The sequence below is a fragment of the Canis lupus genome, chromosome 30 (genome assembly GCF_048164855.1).
Source record: "Canis lupus baileyi chromosome 30, mCanLup2.hap1, whole genome shotgun sequence".
NCBI classification, from domain to species: domain Eukaryota; kingdom Metazoa; phylum Chordata; class Mammalia; order Carnivora; family Canidae; genus Canis; species Canis lupus.
Window position 1 is genome coordinate 31299841 of NC_132867.1, and position 20211 is coordinate 31320051.

Here is a 20211-nt window from a genome sequence, read left to right on the forward strand (position 1 = left end):
TGATAGTCACACAGAGAAAGAGAGAGAGAGGCAGAGACACAGGCAGAGGGAGAAGCAGGCTCCATGCACCAGGAGCCCGATGTGGGATTCGATTCCGGGTCTCCAGGATCGCGCCCTGGGCCAAAGGCAGGCGCTAAACCGCTGCGCCACCCAGGGATCCCTGCCCCACATTCCTAAATCTGTCCACTGTTTAGTCATTTCACACCAAATAGTTATTGAGCACCGACTGTATGCAGGGCCCTGTTCTAGGTGTGAGGGAGTCTCAGGGACTAACAACACATGGTCTACATGGAACTGATCTTCCAGCAATGGACAAAGAGGTTGTGAGAGAATGAACAAACAGAAGGAGCCCGCGTGTCGTATTTCAGGTCCACATATGTACTAAGTGGAAAAGCCCACAGCGGAAGGGACGTTGGGGAGGCTGGGGTGTGCTGCAGAGAGGCATGGTCTTCCAGGGTCTCCGGGATGCTGAGCAGAGACTCGAAGGAGGACACCTACAGATACCTGGGGCGGCGTCCAGGTAGAGAGAAGAACCTGGACCATCCCCGGTTGTTTAGTGTGCAGCGGAGCTCAGTGGGTCGTTCTTCGCAGCGATCTGCCGTCTGGCGCTGAGAGGTGATGGCCAGGATGTAGGGCCGGAAGCTCCCCCCATCGGAGTCACCCGATGTTATGATTAGTCAGGGCTCTCCAGAGCAACCGAACCCACAGGAGATGCGTATATGTATTTGGGGAAGAGAGACTGATGGTAAGGAATCGCCTCACACGGCGGTGGAGCCTGGCAAATCTGAAAGCTTGGGGCAGGTTGACAGTCTGGGAACTCAGGTAAGAGCTGGTGTTCAATCTTGAGTCTATGTCCTGTGGGGGTACCGGGCTGCAAACGGGCAGATTTTCTGTGTTGCAGCCTGGAGGAAAATTTCTGTATTCGGAAGACCTGGCCTTTTTTTTTTTTTTTTTTTTTTTGACTCCAGCAAACTTTATTTTTGGCCCCAGGTCAGGGCTTCCAAAAGGCTTCCTAGCCAGTCATTTCAGAGTCTTCTACAGTCATTACCAAGTGGGCTTCCTCAGGAGGCCTTGCCATCCCCAACTCTTGACTTCTCCTGGTGCCACCCTCTCCTGTCACCTGGGCTCCAGTCTCCATCCAATGGCCCCAGGAATTCAAAGCATAGCTACCAGTTTGAAGGTGCCCTCAGGCTTCACAGGAACCACGTGGACAAAAGTCTTATAGAGCACAGCACCCTTGGGCAGCCTGGTAACCAGCTCCACAGCCTCTGTGTTGCTGGGACTGGGCACATAGACCTCCTTAGTGTGGCGACCACTCCCTCCTCCAGGGCATACAGGTGCTTCTTCTTCCCAAGGCCCACATGGGCTCCTGGGTGCCAACGGAAGTGGCATTGAGTTGCAAGGATGCTGCCAGCATCAACGTAGTGACCCTCCATTTTCCTGAGGCCAAAGCATTTGCCTGGTGACTTTCCTCCCAGGTTTTTGGAGCTGCCACCTGTCTTTTTGGATGCATACCTGACGGCAAGAGACGCAGCCTAAGGGGGGCTCAGCAGGGCAAGATGGAAGCCACTTGCTATGTGACAAGCACAGGGCTGGCAGTCCTTGCTTTCAGGCCTGCAGACACAGCCAGTTAATCAGGGATACGCCGGAGTCTTCAGAGAAGCCTTGTGAGACTCTGGAGTCTACAAGTTGAGTTCCCTGAAATCAGGTTTCTGAAGTTTTAATGAGCAAAGGGAGTAGCAGCCGCCCGCATCCTCAGCGGGCCTGACTTTGCCCTTCAGTCCTTCAACTGATTGGTTGAGGCCCACCCACACCTGGAAGGGTAATCTGCTTTACTCAGAGGCCCCTTTAAATGTTAAATGTTAGTCCCGTCCTTAAAATATCTACACAACCACGTCTAGACTGGTGTTTGACCAAATGACGGGACACCCTGGCCTAGCTGAGTTGAGATGTAAAATTAACCATCACGTACCCCAGTCTGCGGTGGGAAAGCGGGCCTGACCTGTATCCTCCGTATTACCAGAGGGAACAGTCAGTCCCCACGGGGAGACAGCCCAGAGAGCTGCACTGTATTCATCAGAATCTAAAACGAGCTCCGAGCGTATTAAATTGCTACCGTCACATGTGGAATTGAACATTCATTTTTAAGAAGAGATTCATACAAAACCAGTATCCTGGATCTGAAAAAATAAAAGACTGTAAAGTCACTGACCACACAGGCAAATTCTTGGGCAAGACTAGAGAGAGAACAAAAAGCTGTTCCCAAGGAATGCGTGCCACCAAGGCCCCTGGCCTGGTGTTCCGGGAAGGAAGGCCCCTCGGTGGTGGATGGTGGAGGGTCATTTGAAGGGTGGCTCTGGTGGCCCTGGTGGCCCAGAAAGACAGGCGGAGTGAAGTGCTGGGGGAGCTCTGGGGGAGAGGACTCCCATTTAACAGGCTTGGGTGCCAGACGGGGCAGAGAGGTCTTGGTGGGGGCTTCCCATGGTGTGTCACGGCACCACCCTCTGCCCCACGCCCCCGTGAGTGACCTGGGGGTTCCTGACACTCCAGTCTCCCTCTCATGTAACACCTGCATGTGTTCCGAACATCTCCCTCCCCTCTTCCTTCGGTCCAACTACCGCATTGGCCCAGGGGACCATTGCCAGGTCATTGCGGTCTCCCTCCTCCCCAGCTTGCCGTCCCCACCCCCCACCCCAGGGTGGCCAGAGGCATTCTCAAGGGCCAGAGTGATCGCTGTTCTTCTGAACATCCTGTAGTGACTCCCATATGGTCTCGTCCCCTTGGCTGCATAAGGGGCCCTTGGTGACGTGAGCTATTTCTGCAAAAAGGGACCCTCCTTCTTAATATTGGGGTGGGGCACCCCATGTCTCAGGCTTGCTACTTCGAACTTAGCCCCAGGTGTTTGGGGAGGCAGCACTAAGTCACATCTGCTTCCGCTGTTGCTTTGGGCAGAAGAAGTCGGTCAGCCAAGCGGGCAGATCCGCACACAGGGTGAGTGATTTACGTGCCCTGGGTCGCTGCCTTTGGTTCCTGGGAAGTTGGATGGGAGTTGGGTTTAAAGGGAAACGCAATCAGCCAAAGAAAATGTTAGCAGACATCATGGCTAGAGGACAGGTTGCCATAGAGACCTCGAGGAATCCTTAGGTCAGCCAGCTGTGCTCGTGCCATGAATAGCCCTAGTGGGCGCGGGGAAGGTCTGTGAATGGGAGACCGTGCCCCTTGCTTAGCGTGACACTTGGAAAGTGTCAGCCCTGGCAAAGTCACAGGGCAAAAGGAGGTTTCCTCGTCCTGGCCCCCCGGCCCCTCCCTTCCCTCACGGTCAAGGGCTTCTGTCCCTCGCCCCATTGGCTACACTTGAGGTTGGCTGCTGGCTGCATTCAGGACCCGCTGCCAAACCCTGGAGAGCGCCCGGCCCTGTGCTCTACACCCGGAGAGAGGCTCACAGGGAAAAGGAGAGGCCCTGGGGAGGCCAAGGATCCTCCCTTAGTCCCTTCTCCGCTTGGCAGCCGGAGAGATATTGATAAAATAAATCTGATCACAACGCCCACCCCCCACCCCTTAAAGCCCTGCGCTTTGCCCACTGTAATTAGAATAAATCCAATCTCCCAGGCCTCCAAACTGTGGGGCACTGCACACTCATTCATAGCCTGGAGCCTTTGCACAAGCTCTTCCTCTGGCCTGGAATGTTTTCGCCCCATCAGGCCGGAACCAAGTCGGATGTCCTTCTCAGCCAGGTCTCCTGGGGCTCCCTGCCCGGCCAGGCACCTCGTCTCTGCAGTCTCAGGCGGGCCTCCTCCCCTTGTGTCTTCATGACATGGAAACCATCATTCCGTGTCTGTGGTCTGTTCCCCCAGGGGAAGGTAAGCCTTGTCTGCTGCCCGCAGGATTCCCAGCAGCTGGAGCAGGGCCTGGCCCAGAGTAGGGCCTGGATGAATCAGAGCCCCTCCTGAGGGAGGCGCCCCCATGGGCTCCTGCAGGTGGATGGTTGCCAGCCCAGAATGCGGGCTCGGTGTCGTCACAGCCTCCAACCCCTCATGAGATGCTGGAAATCCGGATTTTTTTTTTTTTCTTAATGTGAAATGTTCCAACTTTTTAAAACAGTGCATGAGCCAAACCAAACATGCCTACAGGCCACATCCGGTCCACAGGCTGCCAGTGTGATCTCTGCTCTAAGAACTCAGCAACATCGCTTTGAAGAAGGGGGAAAGGCTGTTTATTCTCCATCCTGGGACCTGACATGAATTTGGTAGGATGACTGTCTGGGGCCGGGTGGTCAGGCCTCACTGTGGCGTCTGGAAGGTGATGTGTGTACGGTTCGTCTGGTGGATGAGCTGCAGTCTGGTGGAGGCCCATATGCTCCAGCCCTGGTGCCTCCCTGGGAACACGCGTGGTGGGGGCCACCCAGGCCCCAGTGAGGCCAGGAAGCTCCGCTGAGCGTGGCTTTAGCACTGAAAAAATCCTGAGGGAGGGCATACCCAGTTCTTTCTGAGAGATGACGAGTAGGATCACCGTGACCGTCCAGAACCAGCACCATAAATACATTTAAGGGAAATAGGAAACCAGTGCAGCCATGGATGTTACCCATCAAGTGAGAAGCTCTTTCCTTTTTCAGGGTCTCCTCCAAGTCCTGGTGTGTGAGCTTAGAACAGTTTTTACCTAATGGTGATTCTGAAACAGATATGTTTGATTCTGGTTTGAAATTTCACTTTATATCCAGGGGGTCTTCCAGGTCGCCAGCAAAATCCTCACAATGCCAGTCATTTCTTCACGTCTTGTGACAGGGCTATCGTATAGTATTTAATTTACCGTTCCCTGGTGGCTGGGGGGGGGGGGGGGTTGTCTTACTGATTCTGACTTTCAAATATTCTAAGTGATGTGTATTATGCTTGTAGCTTTTTCTTTCCTCTGGATTATTTCCTTGGGATAAATTCCCAGAAGTTTTATACTGAAAGAGGGCGTGGGCATGTTTACAATTCTTTATATGTATCCCCAGAGTTCTTTCCAAAAACTTTTTGTACCAATTTATATGCATAAACAGCGATGTAAGCCTTTGGGTTTCCTTGCAACTCTGGCAGACGTATGTGTGATTTTTCTTAGGATCTAATTTAACAGATATAAGATGATCCTCTTATTTGCCTTCCTTTGAATATTAATGACTATGAACATTTCCCATGCTTTTGTGGTTCTTGTATTTGCACTCTCGCCCACCATCCCTCTAGCCTTTTCCCTTTTTTTTTTTTTTTACCCCTGGTGGGACCCTTATTTTTTTCCCCCAAGTATTTTTAGATGATGAGTAGAGCTGTTAATCCTTGACGTGCTTTTCCTGCCACCAGTCTCCCTCTCGAGAGAGATATCTAGCATATCAGTGCCCATTCACTTTGAAGGTGGAAAGTTCTACTCTGAGATGTACTTGGCATCAAGGTGCAAAGGTTAGAGAGGCGCTTCTCTTCAAGGCCTTAGACTTTTGCTAACACTTCCAACTGATGCCCAAAGTTCAGTTCCAAAGCCACATCCGCATTTTGAGGAATTCTTTGTATCTCAGAAACTCATTTTTTTTTTAATTTTATTTTTTGAGAGAGAGAAAGAGCACAAGCAGGGGGGAAGGGCAGAGGGAGGAGAAGCCGGCTCCTCACTGAGCAGAGAGCCTGATGTGAGGGCTCAATCCCAGGACCCTGGAATCATGCCCTGAGCCAAAGGCAGACGCTCAACCGACTGAGCCACCCAGATGCCCCAAAGAGAAGATCTTTAAAGAGATGTTTAAGGGGCACCTGGGTGGCTCAGCAGTTGAGCATCTGCCTTCGGCTCAGGGTGTGATCCCGGGGTCCTCGGATCGAGTCCCACATCGGGCTCCCTACATGGAGCCTGCTTCTCCCTCTGCCTGTGTCTCTGCCTCTCTCTGTGTCTCTCATGAATAAATAAATAAAATCTTTAAAATAATAAATAAATAAATAAATAAATAAATAAATAAATAAATAAATAAAATGTTAAAGTTAGATTAAGGTCATATGGGTGCTAATCCAATATAACTTGTGTGCCTGTAAGAAGAGGGAGTTAGGACACAGACACACACAGAGGAAGACCGTGCATGGACACAGGGAGAGGATGGCCATCCCCAAGCCAAGGAGAGAGGCCTCAGAAGGAACCAAGTCTGCTGACATCTGGGACTTCCAGCCTCCAGAATGGAAATACATTTTTGTTGGTTACGCTCCCAGCGGGTGGTACTTGTTACAGCAGCCCTAGCCGACTGAGACTTCTATATAACACTAAACTATGAAAAAAAAAAGCTGAGACGCGCAAGAGTGATGACTAAGCCAGCTGTGAGACCAGCTGCACAAGGTGGCATCTCGCCGGCACACGAGTTCCAACACAGCTACATGTGGTGTCTTACCTTGAGGTTGATGAGCCTTCAAAGATGCACCTGAAAGATCTTCCAGCAAGTCAGATCCATCAGACCCTATGTCTTGTCGAGGGGAAGAGAAGGGAAGGTGTGACAGTGAGTGATTATTGTTGGCCCCAAGTGAACACCAGGGCAATTGCAAGTTCACAGAGAAAGGAGTGAGCCTTCCCACAGACCTGGGCATGAACTTTGGGAAGGCCCCTGGCCGGGCGTCCACTGTGATATGTCATTTCCTGCTGCAGTTACATTTTCTGGGTGGGCTCCAGAGATCCTGCTGTTTCCTTAGTAAGAGAACTAGAAAACCACCCAGTGGGCCTCAAGGTCTGGGCGAAGGCCATCCCAAGGCCAAGTGTGGGCAGGCCTCGACTTCCCAGCCAAAGAGTAAAGTGCTAGGGGTCCCCACTGCCAAGAGCAGCCTAATTATCAAAATAAACACACGTTGTGAGGATTAATTAGCTTCAGTTTCAGTGTTAAACAATAGCTAAAAAAAATAAAAATGAAATGGTTGAGTATCATGTTATCAGATGTATTGGGTGTGGAGGATGGTTTGCCAGGAAGAGAGGGTGCACACAAAATCAGCCTCAGAGGGAGATAATGGCTTGGAAATAAATCCTGCAAACAGTTCGGAGCTCAGTGTCAACAAGGATATGGTCGGTCAGACCTGAGTCAGACCTGAATTACCTTGGGCCCCTTCCTGAAAACACACTGTGGGTTTCACTCTTACCAAGATAAACTCTTTTGCTCCCAGGATAATTTAAGAGCGAGAAGCCCACCTCTGTAAATCACGCTCGTCACAACCTCTTGGGTCAAACAGGGTTGTGGTCATATAAATGAGATGGATTTCTTTTTCCTTCCTGCATTAGTCTTAAAGAATATGGTCAGGCACACGTCCTAAGAAAATATAAGGTTCCCCAGAGCACTCGTACAATTCTGGCAGGAGTGTGAATCAGGAGAACTCTTCTGGATAACACTTTGGTGGTGTGTATCAAAAGCCTTAATATTTTGGGACGCCTGGGTGGCTCCGTGGTTGAGCATCTGCCTTCAGCCCAGGGTGTGATCTCAGGGTCCTGGGATTGAGTCCCGCATTGGGCTCCCCGCAGGGAGCCTGCTTCTCCCTCAGTCTATGTCTCTGCCTCTCTGTGTGTCTCTCATGAATAAATAAATAAATAAATAAAAATATTTTTTAAAAAATCCTTAATATTTTGAATAGCCTTTGACAAAGCAATCTACTTCCAAGAATTCCTATGGAAACTCTCATGCTTGTTGTATAGATATTTAGCTCTTGGCATGTTCCACATAGAACTTTTTTTTTTTAATCTATCTATCTACCTATTTATCTATTTGAGAGTAGGAAAGAATGCAACGTGGAGGGGGAGGGGCAGAGAGAGAGCGAGAGAGAATCTCCAGCAAACTCCCCGCTGAGCATGGGCTTAATCCCAGGACCCTGAGATCAGGACCTGAGCTGAAATCAAGAGTCCGATGCTTAACTGGCTGAGCCACTCAGGTGCCCCCCAACATAGAACTGCTTCTAATGTTTAAAACCAGAAATCCCCTGAATGATGATTGCATTGGGTATTGTAAATAGAGCTGGTGCATCCATAAAATGGAGAATTACGCAAGTCTTTAAAATGATATTCATGTTAAAATTTGCACAGCTATGTTAAATGGGAAAAAAGTAGCATACGAAATATGTGTATGACACCATTGAGGGGGAAGGGCATTCACACAGGGAAAAGTGGCTAGAAGGAGGTTCCTTAAAGGTTAATCATTTTGAGGTGGGGTTTTTTTCCCCCGAATTTACTGGAAATTTTTATTTTTCTAGCTGTGGCTTATCTGTGCTTTTCAAGTTTTCAACTCTAAATGCGTATTTCCTTTGTAACAGAATAAACGCTAGTTACATCAGGCTTCTAAGAATAATTTCGTAATTCAGATGGCTACTTCTTCCCAATGCAGAAATCGTACATCCCATTCTCAGATCTTGACTGTGAATTCTGAAGGAGTTGGGAAAAGGATTTGTGAGCCTATAGACTCTTGGGAGTGGAACTGCTGAGTCTGCGGATGTGAAATGTGCCGATTTAAAAGATGCCCATGCGTGTTCCAGGGTTGGTTTATACTCCCACCAGCCAAGTTCAAGGGTTTCCATTGATCCGTATCTTCTTCAACACTTGGGATTGTCAGTCTTTTAAGTTTTGCTGATCTAGAAAGTGCAAAATAATATTTTATTGTGGTCTTAATTTGTATTTCCCTCATTTGTGTATTATAGAAACAATTATATGTAACTTATTATAATACATATATTACATCTATGATAAATAGCCTATGCCGCAGAGTCATTGGAAACACCACATCAGTTGACGTACAAGTGCCAGCAACGGCTGTCATAACGTTGTTAGGTGTTGTTATAAGTGAACCGACCTTTTTAAGGTCTCTCAAATTCTCTCCTCTGTGCTCTGCTCTTCAAGCTTTTAATTCCTTCCAGTGTGTATTATTTTTTAAAAGATTTTACTCATTCATTCATTCATTCATTCTTCATTCATTTAGAGAGAGTGGGGGAGGGGCAGAGGAAGAGAGAGAGCATCTCCAGCAGACTCCCCGTTGAGTGCGGAGCCCCAACAAGGCTCAGTCCACGACCCTGAGATGGTGACCTGAGCCAAAACCAAGAGTCAGGTGCTCAACCCGTGGAGCCGCCCAGGCGCCCCGCCTAGTGTGTATTATTAAAATTTCCTCCAAATGGAGTTTGGTTCTCTTTCTCTCCCAGGGCCTCCCATGCACTGTCCCTAAAGGTCAGTGGCACCAGCCATTCCTTTGGGCCCCACGTCATTTGCAGAATAGAATCTGTCTTTGGCTGAGCATGCAGAGGCAAACTCAGGCTCTCTCCAGGTGCCTTTTCCCCCTCGTTCTCTGTGGCTTCCCCGTCTGCACCCACTGTTCCAGCTCACGGTCGACCCCCTAGACTCCGCTTAAGTGATGCTAGCCCACTTACTGTGGTGTTTCTGCCTCTCTGTCTTGCTCGCCTCTACCCAATTCATGCACTTTCCCCCGTGACCGAGTCCCTCTGCCCCATAAAGCCTGTCGTGACCACTGTGGTCCATGCCGATCGCTCCTGTCTCCGACCCCAGCACCTCTTGTCCTGGCCACGTACTGCTGACACTCACCCCCTGTTTCACATTGTCAGACATCAGGTCCCACATGTGGGTTTTGTCTCCAGCTCCAGCGCACCCTGCGAATCCAAGATAGACTTCTTCTGACTTGTTTTTCCTGACAGCACATGACACCCCCTGTGCCTCACCTCTGTACATGTTAGATTAATGTTTGCTCGTTGTGATGGCATTGTGGCAGGTGCTGAAAAACATGTCCTCATGTCTCTTAGTTCATCTCATTCATTCGTTCATTATTTTCTAGGTTTCTGCACCTGGCCAGGATGTGGGAATTAGATGACAAACAAGATGGAAAGAGTCCCTGTCCTCTTGGAGCTTCTGTTCACGTAGGGGTGATGGATTCTCGAAATAGACAAGTAGGGGTGCCTGGGTGGCTCAGTCGATTAAGCAAGCGTCTGACTCTTGATTTCAGGTCGTGATCTCAGGGTCTTAAGATCAAGCCCTACTGATCTGGCTCCATGAGCAGCATAGATCCTGCTTAAGATTTTCTCTCTTCTCCCTCTGTACCTCCCCTCCGCTCGCATGCTCTCTCTCCAAAATAAACGAAAACAAACAAATAAATAAAAATATTTTAAGGAGTGGTAAGAAGCATAAAACATAAAAATCTTCATATTTTGCCTATTCTGTATGCAGGGCTAGTTATATAACTTGCAGGGCTTGATGGAGAATGAAAATGTAGGACCCCTTGCTCAAAGATATGTGAGAATTTCCAGATGGTGACAGCAGGGCGTCAGCGTAAGCTCAGGGCTGTCCTAGCACATGTCAGGAGGCCCACTCTGCCTGTATGGTACTTAGCCCATATGATAAAGCATCTTGAGTATTTTAATGAGACATAAAATGATCCCAGAAACTATCTCCATGAGCTCTGAAATCCAGCTCAGTGTTGTTACTTACGTAAAGTAGCATAAGCTACACGGTAGCCAGATACGGATGCAACATAAAATTTCTTGTTGATGTTCCCTGCCTTTCAGACTGCTTGTCTTACTCAGCTTTGCAAGTATTATCCAGGAGGTGCTATGGGAAGCAGAGATGCAAAATCACGGTCAACAATCACCATTTCGGGAGCCCCTGTCTGCCAGGAGTGAAAAAATACCTCACTGTCACCTATGCCTGTGGTAAGAAACTGCTCGAAGTTCGTTGCCTCTTTGGGAGGTGAGGATCATGGGATCAAAAGGCATTTTAATGCGACAAACCAAACGATGCTACTCCTGAAACTGTGTTTGTCCTACACAGTATCCAACAGTACCTTTTAAAATCCTTTATTTCTGTGTATGGGGTTCACATTAGATAAGCAATACGAGTTCTTCGGTCAAAATTTGTCTTAAAGGGTCTTTTAGCCATCAGGTTGGCAGCAAATGGGAAGAGTAGGAAAATAATAAGCAGGGGCAGCCCGGGTGGCTCAGCGGTTAGCACCGCCTTCGGCCCAGGGCCTGATCCTGAAGACCCAGAATCGAGTCCCGCGTCGGGCTCCCTGCATGGAGCCTGCTTCTCCCTCTGCCTCTCTCTCTCTCCTCTCTCTCTCTCTATGTCTCATCTGAATAAATTTTAAAAATCTTAAAAAAAAAAAAAAGAACAAGCAAATGAGAGAAGAGTGATTTTAACCTGGGTGCTTAGGAGGCTCTGAAATTTACGGGGTGTGTTATTCAAGCTCACAGAAGTGTTGTATGGCTCCTGGTTAACCTTGCAGCCTTGGTTTGAGGCTCTAAATGACTAACTCTCTCTGCTGCCAACAACCATTTTATCTGCATACCCACAGCAGTGAGTCAACGGATCAAATGCTCACCCGAAAACAATTAAAAATGTTACACGACAGCATGACTTGGTTCTCCCAGTGTCTTCAAACAAGAAAATGAAATGCCTGGTTCATTAGAGCCCAAGTTTAGAGAGCTACCTAAAAATGAGTCGGCACTAATTAGTCTCTGAGGGTACCGTGGATTTCTGGTTGGTGGGCCTGACATGTGGACCGTTGATATTGAAATGATCGTAAGAGCAAAAGGAGAGCAAAGAGAACCGTATCTAAAACAAAACAAAACAAAAAACCCGATGTCTGTGCCCGTGGAAACCGCTCCTCCTCCCAGATATCCCCATTTTTTTTCTTTTGGTAGCAGCTTGATTGAGATGTAATTCACAGGTCACCCGGTGCACCTGTTACAGCACACAAATCAAAGGTTTTAGAATTGGATTCCAGAATTTAGTTTCAGTCACAGGATGTACCCCCATCACTGCAGTTAACTTAAGAACATTCTCATCATCCCCCAAAGAAATCTCACGCACTTTAGCTGTCGGCATCCGTCCACTTCCACCTCCCCAACCCAGGCAACCATCAGTCAGCCCTCAGGCTTTAGGATTTGCCTCTTAAACAGCTCATAGAAGTGGAATCATGCAGTATGTGGTTTTTTGGGGCCGGCACTTCTTTACGTAGTGTTTCCGAGGTACATCCATGTTGTCGCTTGTGTCAGTACTTCCTTCCTTTTTGTGGTCTAATAATATTCTGATGCACCCCCAGCCTTTTATATCCTGAGCTAAAAATGTTGTCCTCTGTGGTATCAGGGCTGTAACCGGTACAACGAAGGGGGCTGCATAAATGCATTTCCAGAATAATAGCATAATAGCACCTATTCTGGCACTGCAGGAAGTGTGGTTTTACTTTCCTTCCTGGGCTTCCTTCCTGCTCCCATGCCCAAGCAGCTCTGGGCAGCATCGAGTGTATTCTGGCTGGGGTTCCCACGAGAAGCCACACAAATCACTCTGAAGTTCTAGTAACATCCAGCCTCCCAGCTGAGTGTTGGAGTGTAGCCTGCAAAGAGGTGAATTTCCTGGTGTGCCTGCAAGAATGAGGGGACAGCCCTAGGGCTGGGGCTTTTTTTTTCTTTTTAAAAAAGATTTTGTTTATTTATCCATGAGAGACACAGAGAGAGGCAGAGGCATAGGCAGAGGGAAAAAGCAGGCTCCCCGTGGGGAGCCTGATGTGGAACTAGATCCCAGGACCCCAGGATCATGACCTGAGCCAAAGGCAGATGCTCAACCACTGAGCCACCCAGGGGCCCCTGGGGCTCTTCTTAGCTGAGAGAGGGTGGGCTCTCAGGGCCTAGAGGTCCTGCTTCAGTTCATGCTTCTTCTCCCTCATTCATTCATTCAGCATGCTGTGGGCAGGTGCTCTGTGTCCAAGTGGCATCAGTGCCAAGAATTGGGTGGTTAGGAAAAAAAAAAAGGCATGGTCCTTGTCCTTGGAATTATCAGGTGAGGGCAAGAGATGGATGCTAAACAAACACACAGGTAAATCTGGCAAGTAGGTCTGGGCAGCCATCGAGGCATGGAGTAGGTAGAGAAGTGCAGAGCTGGTAAGGTCAAGGTGGCATGAAGTAGCCCCAGAATGGCCAAGACCCAGTCTTGTGGGGTCCTGGGTGGAAGTGCAAGTGGAGGGCTTGTGGTGGAAAAATCAGCCCACCATGGTGACTGGACTTTTTTTTTTTTTTACTTTTATTTATTTATTCGTGAGAGACACAGAGAGAGGCAGAGACACAGGCAGAGGGAGAAGCAGGCTCCCTGTGGGGAGCCCGATGTAGGACTCGGTCCCAGGACCCTGGGATCACAACCTGAGCTGAAGGCAGACGCTCAAACACTGAGCCCCCCAGGTGCCCAAGCAGACACTTCCTAATCACCTTCTAAGTGGTTGATGTTTTAAAACTATACTCTCCTTCACCCCCGGCCAGATGGCTCTTTCCTGTGTAACCTGAATCATTAAAACGCGATTTGCAATGTCTGAATATTTTCTAGGTCACCAAATGGGAATGCGGGGTTTTACATTTTTAAAAAATTTCTCCCACCCGATGTGGAAGACCGAGGATGTCAATAGTTTCTGAGGGAATCTGCCCTAGTTAGCACTCTTTGGCTGTGAGTGAAGGAACCAATTTGAGCTGGTTTAAGTCAAAAAGGGGTTAGATAGGTGGGTTACAGGTGGCAGGAAGGCCATGGAAGCCAGGACAGGGCAGCAAGTCCTCAGGGAAGGGCTGACACCGAAGCTCCAAGGTCATGGCAAACCTCTGGCATCTCTGCTCTCATGGCTCTTCTGCTTCCTTATTCTCTCTCTCTCTCTCTCTCTCTCTCTCTCTCTCTCTCTCCTGCACACAGCATCCCTGTGAGCCTGAGCTGAATGGCACATGGCCACCCCCTCATATGTCCCATTTCTAACAATCATGGAGACGTGCAGTCTGACAATCTTAATCCCAAATTTCTACCAGAAAGATATTTAATTGGCTGGGCTGGGTCAGGTAAGCCCCCCTGCCCCCTCTTTTTGATCTGCCCTGGACGGAGACCATGTGACATGGGTTCCTAGAGAGGGCCCCAACCAAGCCTCTACCCAAGTCAAGATGCTCCTACGTAAGAGGGTCAGGGAAGAACCACCCCATAGATGTCTACTCCAATACCCTGCTTCTAACTCCAGCAGCTGGTCCAGATTTGCTATTCTACCCAGATTTGCTGTTCCCCTAAGTCCACACAGGGGTGAGGACACCCCACTCCAAGGGTGGGGGGGCAGAGGTGCATTAGGAACAAGTATTGGACGTCAAGCTCTAGGTCCTCTTTTTTTTTTTTTTTTTTTAAGATTTTACTTATTTATCCATAAGAGACAGAGAGAGGGAGAAGCAGGCTCCATGCAGGGAGCCTGACGTGGGACTCAATCCTGGGTCTCCAGGATCACGCCCTGGGCTGAAGGCGGCGCTAAACCGCTGAGCCCCCCGGGCTGCCCTAGTCCTCATTTCTATAGGAACACATGCCATCCGTCTCTAGTATGACCCAGGCAGTGGGGCAGGGATGCCTCACCCACAGTAACCCTGATTGCGCCTTATGGTGGGGGGGGCAGGGGAAATTACAGTGGGCAGTATGATCTCTGCTCTGGGGACTTGGGGGACCAGGAGGGCTTCCTGCGGGAGGTGGCATTAGAAGCAAGTGAGACCAGGTGGGGGGGAGTCAGCAAAGTGAAGGCAGTGGGAGGGGAGGGCAGGCTAGGCTTTTAGCCAAGGGCGCTGGAGAGCCCTGGACAAGTGGTCTCAGGGGACATAATCAGTTTGCATTTAAAAAAAAACACTCCGGGGATCCCTGGGTGGCGCAGCGGTTTGGCGCCTGCCTTTGGCCCAGGGCGCGATCCTGGAGACCCGGGATCGAGTCCCACATCGGGCTCCCGGTGCATGGAGCCTGCTTCTCCCTCTGCCTGTGTCTCTGCCTCTCTCTCTCTCTGTGACTATCATGAATAAATAAATAAAATCTTAAAAAAAAAAAAAAAACACTCCGGGGGATCCGTGCGTGGCTCAAGCAGTTTGGTGCCTGTCTTTGGCCCAGGGCATGATCCTGGAGTCCCGGGATCGAGTCCCGCATCGGGCTTCCTGCAGGGAGCCTGCTTCTCCCTCTGCCTCTGTCTCTGCTTCTCTCTGTCTTTGTGTCTCTCATGAATAAATAAATAAATAAAATATTTTTTTTAAAAAGTAAAAAAGACCCTTCCTCCCTATTTTATAGAGCTTCATTTAATCCTGGCTCTCTCTCCCACCTGGCTTAGGCAGGGCAGAGGATTTCCGCATCTCTGCGGAGCCCTGGGGCGTGATTCAGGCTGTGGGCCTCTTGCTCTTCCCACTGCAGGCTGCACGTCTGGCAAATGTCAGACCGTTCAGCACAGGGCACACCGACCGGCTGGGATGCATCACTGCACTGCTCCTCTTCAGCGGTTTGCTAAATGAGGTCCCCTCTGTGTGTGTGTTCCCTCCAAGCTTAACCACGAGCCTCACTTCTTGGACATGCTGGCTTCAGACTTTCCTCCTAATAGGATAAGCCGGACCAGGAAAACTCAGCTCCGCCCCTCACATCTGCAGGGAGGGATCTCTCCGTGTCCACAGCCGCTAGTACTCCAGGGTCACCAAGACACAGGCACGGCCAGCATCCCCACCCTGGTCACTCCTGAGAGGCACAGAAACACGTGGACCTCAGCCTAGGGCCTCCCGGCTCCTCCCAGGAGAGGGGGCAGACAGGTGGGTGCCAGGATTGGCAGATAGGAAGGATGGTGGTCCCAAGATTTAGGGCCAAGGGGAACAGGTGCCAGGATTTGGGGGCAAGGGGAATGGGTGCCAGGATTTGGGGAGAAGAGGGATGTAGTAACAGAATTTGGGAGACAAGAGGGATGTGGTGCCAGGGTGTGAGGGCACCGAGATAGGAGGTGCCAGAATTGAGGACAGGCAGGATGGGGATGTGCCAGGATTTGCAGGTGCTCATGCAGTCTGGGCTCCTCCTGAAAAGGAGGGGAAGTCAAGCAGAGACATCGTGCTTGTCTCTGACACGAAGAATCCTTTGGGGCGCTACGTTCAACCTGTGGAAACTTCTTTCTTAACATCTGCACTGACCCACGCTTGGCACAGAGATTTATATGGGGGCCGGGGGAGTAGAAAAGAAAAGAAGTCGAGGTGGGTGCCTTGCCCCAATTCAGCGAGTCACCTCTGGTTTTACCTAAACAGACTCTCAGGGACAGATTTCCGAGTGGAAATCACTTTGTCATCTTTCTGATCCTCTATCCAGTTCCTGAAAGGCTGAGCGTCCCATGGACCCCAAAGCATCAGGGAAAGATCGAGGGCACGTGTGCGCAAGACCAGGCGCGGAGGGGCCACATCTTCCTAGGGGAGCGGTGCGTCTCGGAGCCTCAGTTGTCCCGTCTGCAGGAATGGGGATGCTACACAGCTTCACAGGGGCCCCGTGGACACTGCACAAAATGTCCTGGTTAAGCATGAGCCCGGGGCCCGACGTATTGAGAGCTCCGTGAATAATGGTCGCTGGTCTTTTTACAAACGCATCTAAAAATGGAGAAAATAATAAATAAATAAATAAATAAATAATAAATAAATAAATAAATAAATAAATAAATAAATAAATAAAAATGGAGAGAGGCAGGTCTGAGGGGTGGTAGTAAATTGCGCCCCAGCCCCATCTTCATCCTTGAAACAAGGAGATGGAGGAATCTGACAGGTGCATTGACACCTGTTATTTTCAAGTTCTTAGAGATTCTCCCCCAAGCAGGGCCGTTTGCTGACATGAGCCTGCATCCCACCCGGCAATGGGATGTCTGATAAGGGCCTGGTTATTCTGCAAAGCTCGTCTACACTGTCCTTCCTCTCTGAGCTCTTCCTCTTTCCCAGACCGCAAGGCCTCTGGCATCTGCAGCGAGCCCAGCCAGTGCAGGCTGCATCCTGACAACAAGCCAGGGGACAGGTGTGAAAGCGGTGCCACCCTGGCAGGAGGGCTTGCTCCTGCCGAGGAATCAGGGGCGTCCTTCTCGGGGTGCAGAATGACCAAGAGGCTGCTTCATCAGAAAGCATTCTGTGGCAACACGATTTCAGCTCTCTGGGGGCGCTGCCCTGGTCCCAGAATCAGTGATGTGCTGGGCTCAGCTGAAGGGTGTCCCTCGGGGTCCCTGGACAGCTTCCACCCCTCCCGTCACCATCACCTTACAGCCCTGCGTGTGACTCTCCCTGCCGATGGGCACGAAGGCGCCAGGGTCTCCGCGCACGGCAGGTGCACCATTTAGGAATGCTCTCTGGTTATTGATCCTGGGACACCCCCGAAAGAAGTTAGTTTGAAAAAGGAAATGAGGTTTTCTTGCTGCGGAAGGTGTCTTATCAGTTCTTTTAAAAAATTCAGTTCAGCTGAACTTGCGAGGTGTGTGTTGGCTCACTGTTTCCTGTTGCCACTTCTCCAGATACCAGCTGGGCTAAAGAACAAACAAAAATAAATGATTTTCTGCAGCAAAAATATTTGGTTTCCTACCCCTTCTCCTGGCTGGCTGTGGTGCGCTTGGCCTTCAGAATTAAGATTTATTTATTTAGTCATGATATATATATATATATATAGAGAGAGAGAGAGAGAGAGGCAGAGACACAGGCAGGGGGAGAAGCAGGCTGCATACAGGGAGCCCGATGCGGGACTCGATCCCGGGACTCCAGGATTGTGCTCTGGGCCAAAGGCAGGCGCCAAACCGCTGAGCCACCCAGGGATCCCCCCTCCCCCCTTTTTAAAGATTTTATTTATTTATTCATGAGACACACACACAGGCAGAGACACAGGCAGAGGGAAAAGCAGGCTCCATGCAGGAACCCCGATGTGGGACTCAATCCCGGGACCCCAGGATCATGCCCTGGGCTGAAGGTAGGCCCTAAACCGCTGAGCCCCCCAGGGATCCCCCTTCAGAATTCTTGCTTTGCCCTCCACGTGCTACCATCCCGTCTACTTTACCAGGGGCATCTTGAGATGAGATGGCTTATTCTTTAGGTCCGTTTGCTAGAATCTTTAACCATCTCCCCAAAGTGTCTTTTACTCTGCCCTCTTCTCTTCTTTCTGTTGCTCTTAAAATACCTAGAGCATCATTCTTGCATGCAGCCCTGGAATTCTCTTCAGGCCCATTAAGGAAGCAAGGACTCAGAGCTGTGGGTGCAAAGCAAAGTTGGATCCAGGAAACGTCTGTGGTGGATCCTCAGTTGATTACAGTCATTTTGTTTCACTGTATCTCAGGGAAGTTTATGCTCAGAGTTACAGTGTTGTTGGTTTTTTTTAAATGTTATTTAGAGAGAGAGAGAGAGCTTGGGAGTGTGGTGGGGGCCCACTCCGCGCTGAGCGCAGAGCCCCACGCAGGGCTCGATCTCATGACCCTGAGATCATGACCTGAGCTGAAACCAAGAGTCAGACACTCAACCGAATGAGCCACCCAGGTGCCCCTAAAGTTAATAGTGTTATTTGAGCTGTGATTTACATGTCCTAAGGTTCACCCATATTTAGCAAAAACAATCAACGAGTTCTAGTAAATTTACAGAGCTAGCTGCACGACAGCCACTTAATTGTAAAACCCATCCGTAATCCCCAAAGTTCTCTGATACCCATGTGCAGTCATTCCCCATCTCCACCCCTGACTCTAGGGAAGCACTAACTTATATTCTGTCTCTATGCATTTACCTGTTTTGCATATTTCATATTAATGGGATCACACCACGTATGGTCTTTTGTGTCTGGCTCCTTTCACTGAGCATAATGTTTTTGAGGTTCATCCATGTTGTAGCAGGTGCTAGGACTTTGTTCTTTGTTATTGCTAATTATTCTATTGGGTAGATATACCGTATCTTGTTTACTTGTTCTCCAAAATTTTACCTTTCTGGGACATTTGATGCTCACAGAGGTACCATTCATATATGTGTGTGTGAGTGTATCTGACAAGCAGAGTGAGTAATTTATGTACTGATTTGAAAATGGATTTTTTAAAAATCTTAATCCTCATTGCACTTAAAAAAATATGTTAAGGGGCACCTGGGTGGCTCAGTGGTTGAGCAGCTGCCTTTGGCTCAGGGCGTGATCCTGGGGTCCTGGAATCAAGTCCCGCATCATGCTCCCCACGGGGTGCCTGCTTCTTCCTCTGCCTATGTCTCTGCCTCTCTCTCTGTGTTTCTCATGAATAAGTAAATAAAATCTTTATTTATGTAATATATATATATATATATATATATATATATATAATGTACAATGTATTTAAAATATTTCTTTTTTGGTTTTTAGTTCCCAAGAACATACTCACAGCGATCGATCCAGCCATTGTTAATCTAAAACCTTCTTTGAAGAAGAAAGATGGTGAATATGGTAATTTTTATGGCTTACTACCAGCATTTCTCTTTAAGTAAAGGTAAACAGCCCCACGTGACCATAGTCGGGTGCCCAGTGGTTGGAATGAAAGGGGATGTCAGGAGGTGAGCTGGAGTTACCAGCTCCGACAATGGCAGTGCTGGGGCGATCGGTTGCAAATGGTGGCCGACTGTGTTGTGTTTCAAATTATAAGTGGAATAAATCCTCCTTCCATTCCCCTCCGATTTCTTAACAAAATATCACTTGGAAAAGGAGATCTGCTCAGAAACAGATTTGGGGCTCTTGGATTATATGATGATCTTGTTGGAAAGATGACTCCACCGGGAACCTGGGTGAGCCAGACCCAGGCTGGACCTGAGGGCCTCCAAACACATGCCACCTCCACCCTCGGTTTTCACTGGGCTCTTATGAATAGGAGGGGGATGAACATTTTTGTGTGTTAGTGTGTGTGTTGTTTTTTTTTTTTTTAATCAAATCTAGAATGGAATTCAGACCCTTGGGGCTCCTGATGGAAACTCCCAGGTTTCTATAGAACATCTAAGATATTGCACTTAGTGTGTTCAGAGGTTGTTTTATGTTACTTTTATTACATATTTGAGGTCTTTGGGCCCTAAGTATAAGATTAAATATTCTTGACGTGGAAAATAAGAAAGCAGCAAGAAATAGAACTCGCCCCTCATCTCAAAGCTTGACGATAACTATTGTTAATGCTCTGTTCTTCTGGTTCCCCTCAAGCCTGCTCTCTGCCAGGCTCTGCATCTCCCAGCCTGCTGCTCTTTCTAACAGGGTTCCCCCCTCGACCCCATGAATATCCTGGTCCCCCAGCAGTGGAGGCCCAAGAGCTCTGGGCCACCTTTTCTTAGACCTGCCTGACATCCTATGGGGCCGCCAGAACTCTCAGGCTGCCCATCAGGAGCTCACTGAGCTCTAGCACAGCAGTGTAACCAGGCATCTGAAACCAGACCTGCCCTGCATTTTGCTGTTATTTCCAAAAAAGTA

The 20211-nt window shown here is 49.1% G+C and overlaps 1 protein-coding gene across 12 annotated transcripts in view; it reads left to right on the forward strand.

The window, feature by feature from the left end:
* EVA1C (eva-1 homolog C) overlaps positions 1–20211 on the forward strand; it is a 79615-nt gene that overhangs the window by 50101 nt on the left and 9303 nt on the right. For 6 of the 12 annotated variants that reach the window (XM_072806766.1, XM_072806760.1, XM_072806755.1 and 3 more), the window contains 2 exons: positions 10527–10670; positions 19129–19209. In XM_072806766.1, coding sequence (XP_072662867.1) covers positions 10527–10670; positions 19129–19209 — 225 coding nt within the window. The remainder of the gene's footprint in view (positions 1–10526; positions 10671–19128; positions 19210–20211) is intronic. The other 6 variants (XM_072806756.1, XM_072806758.1, XM_072806759.1 and 3 more) reach the window with 4 other exon arrangements.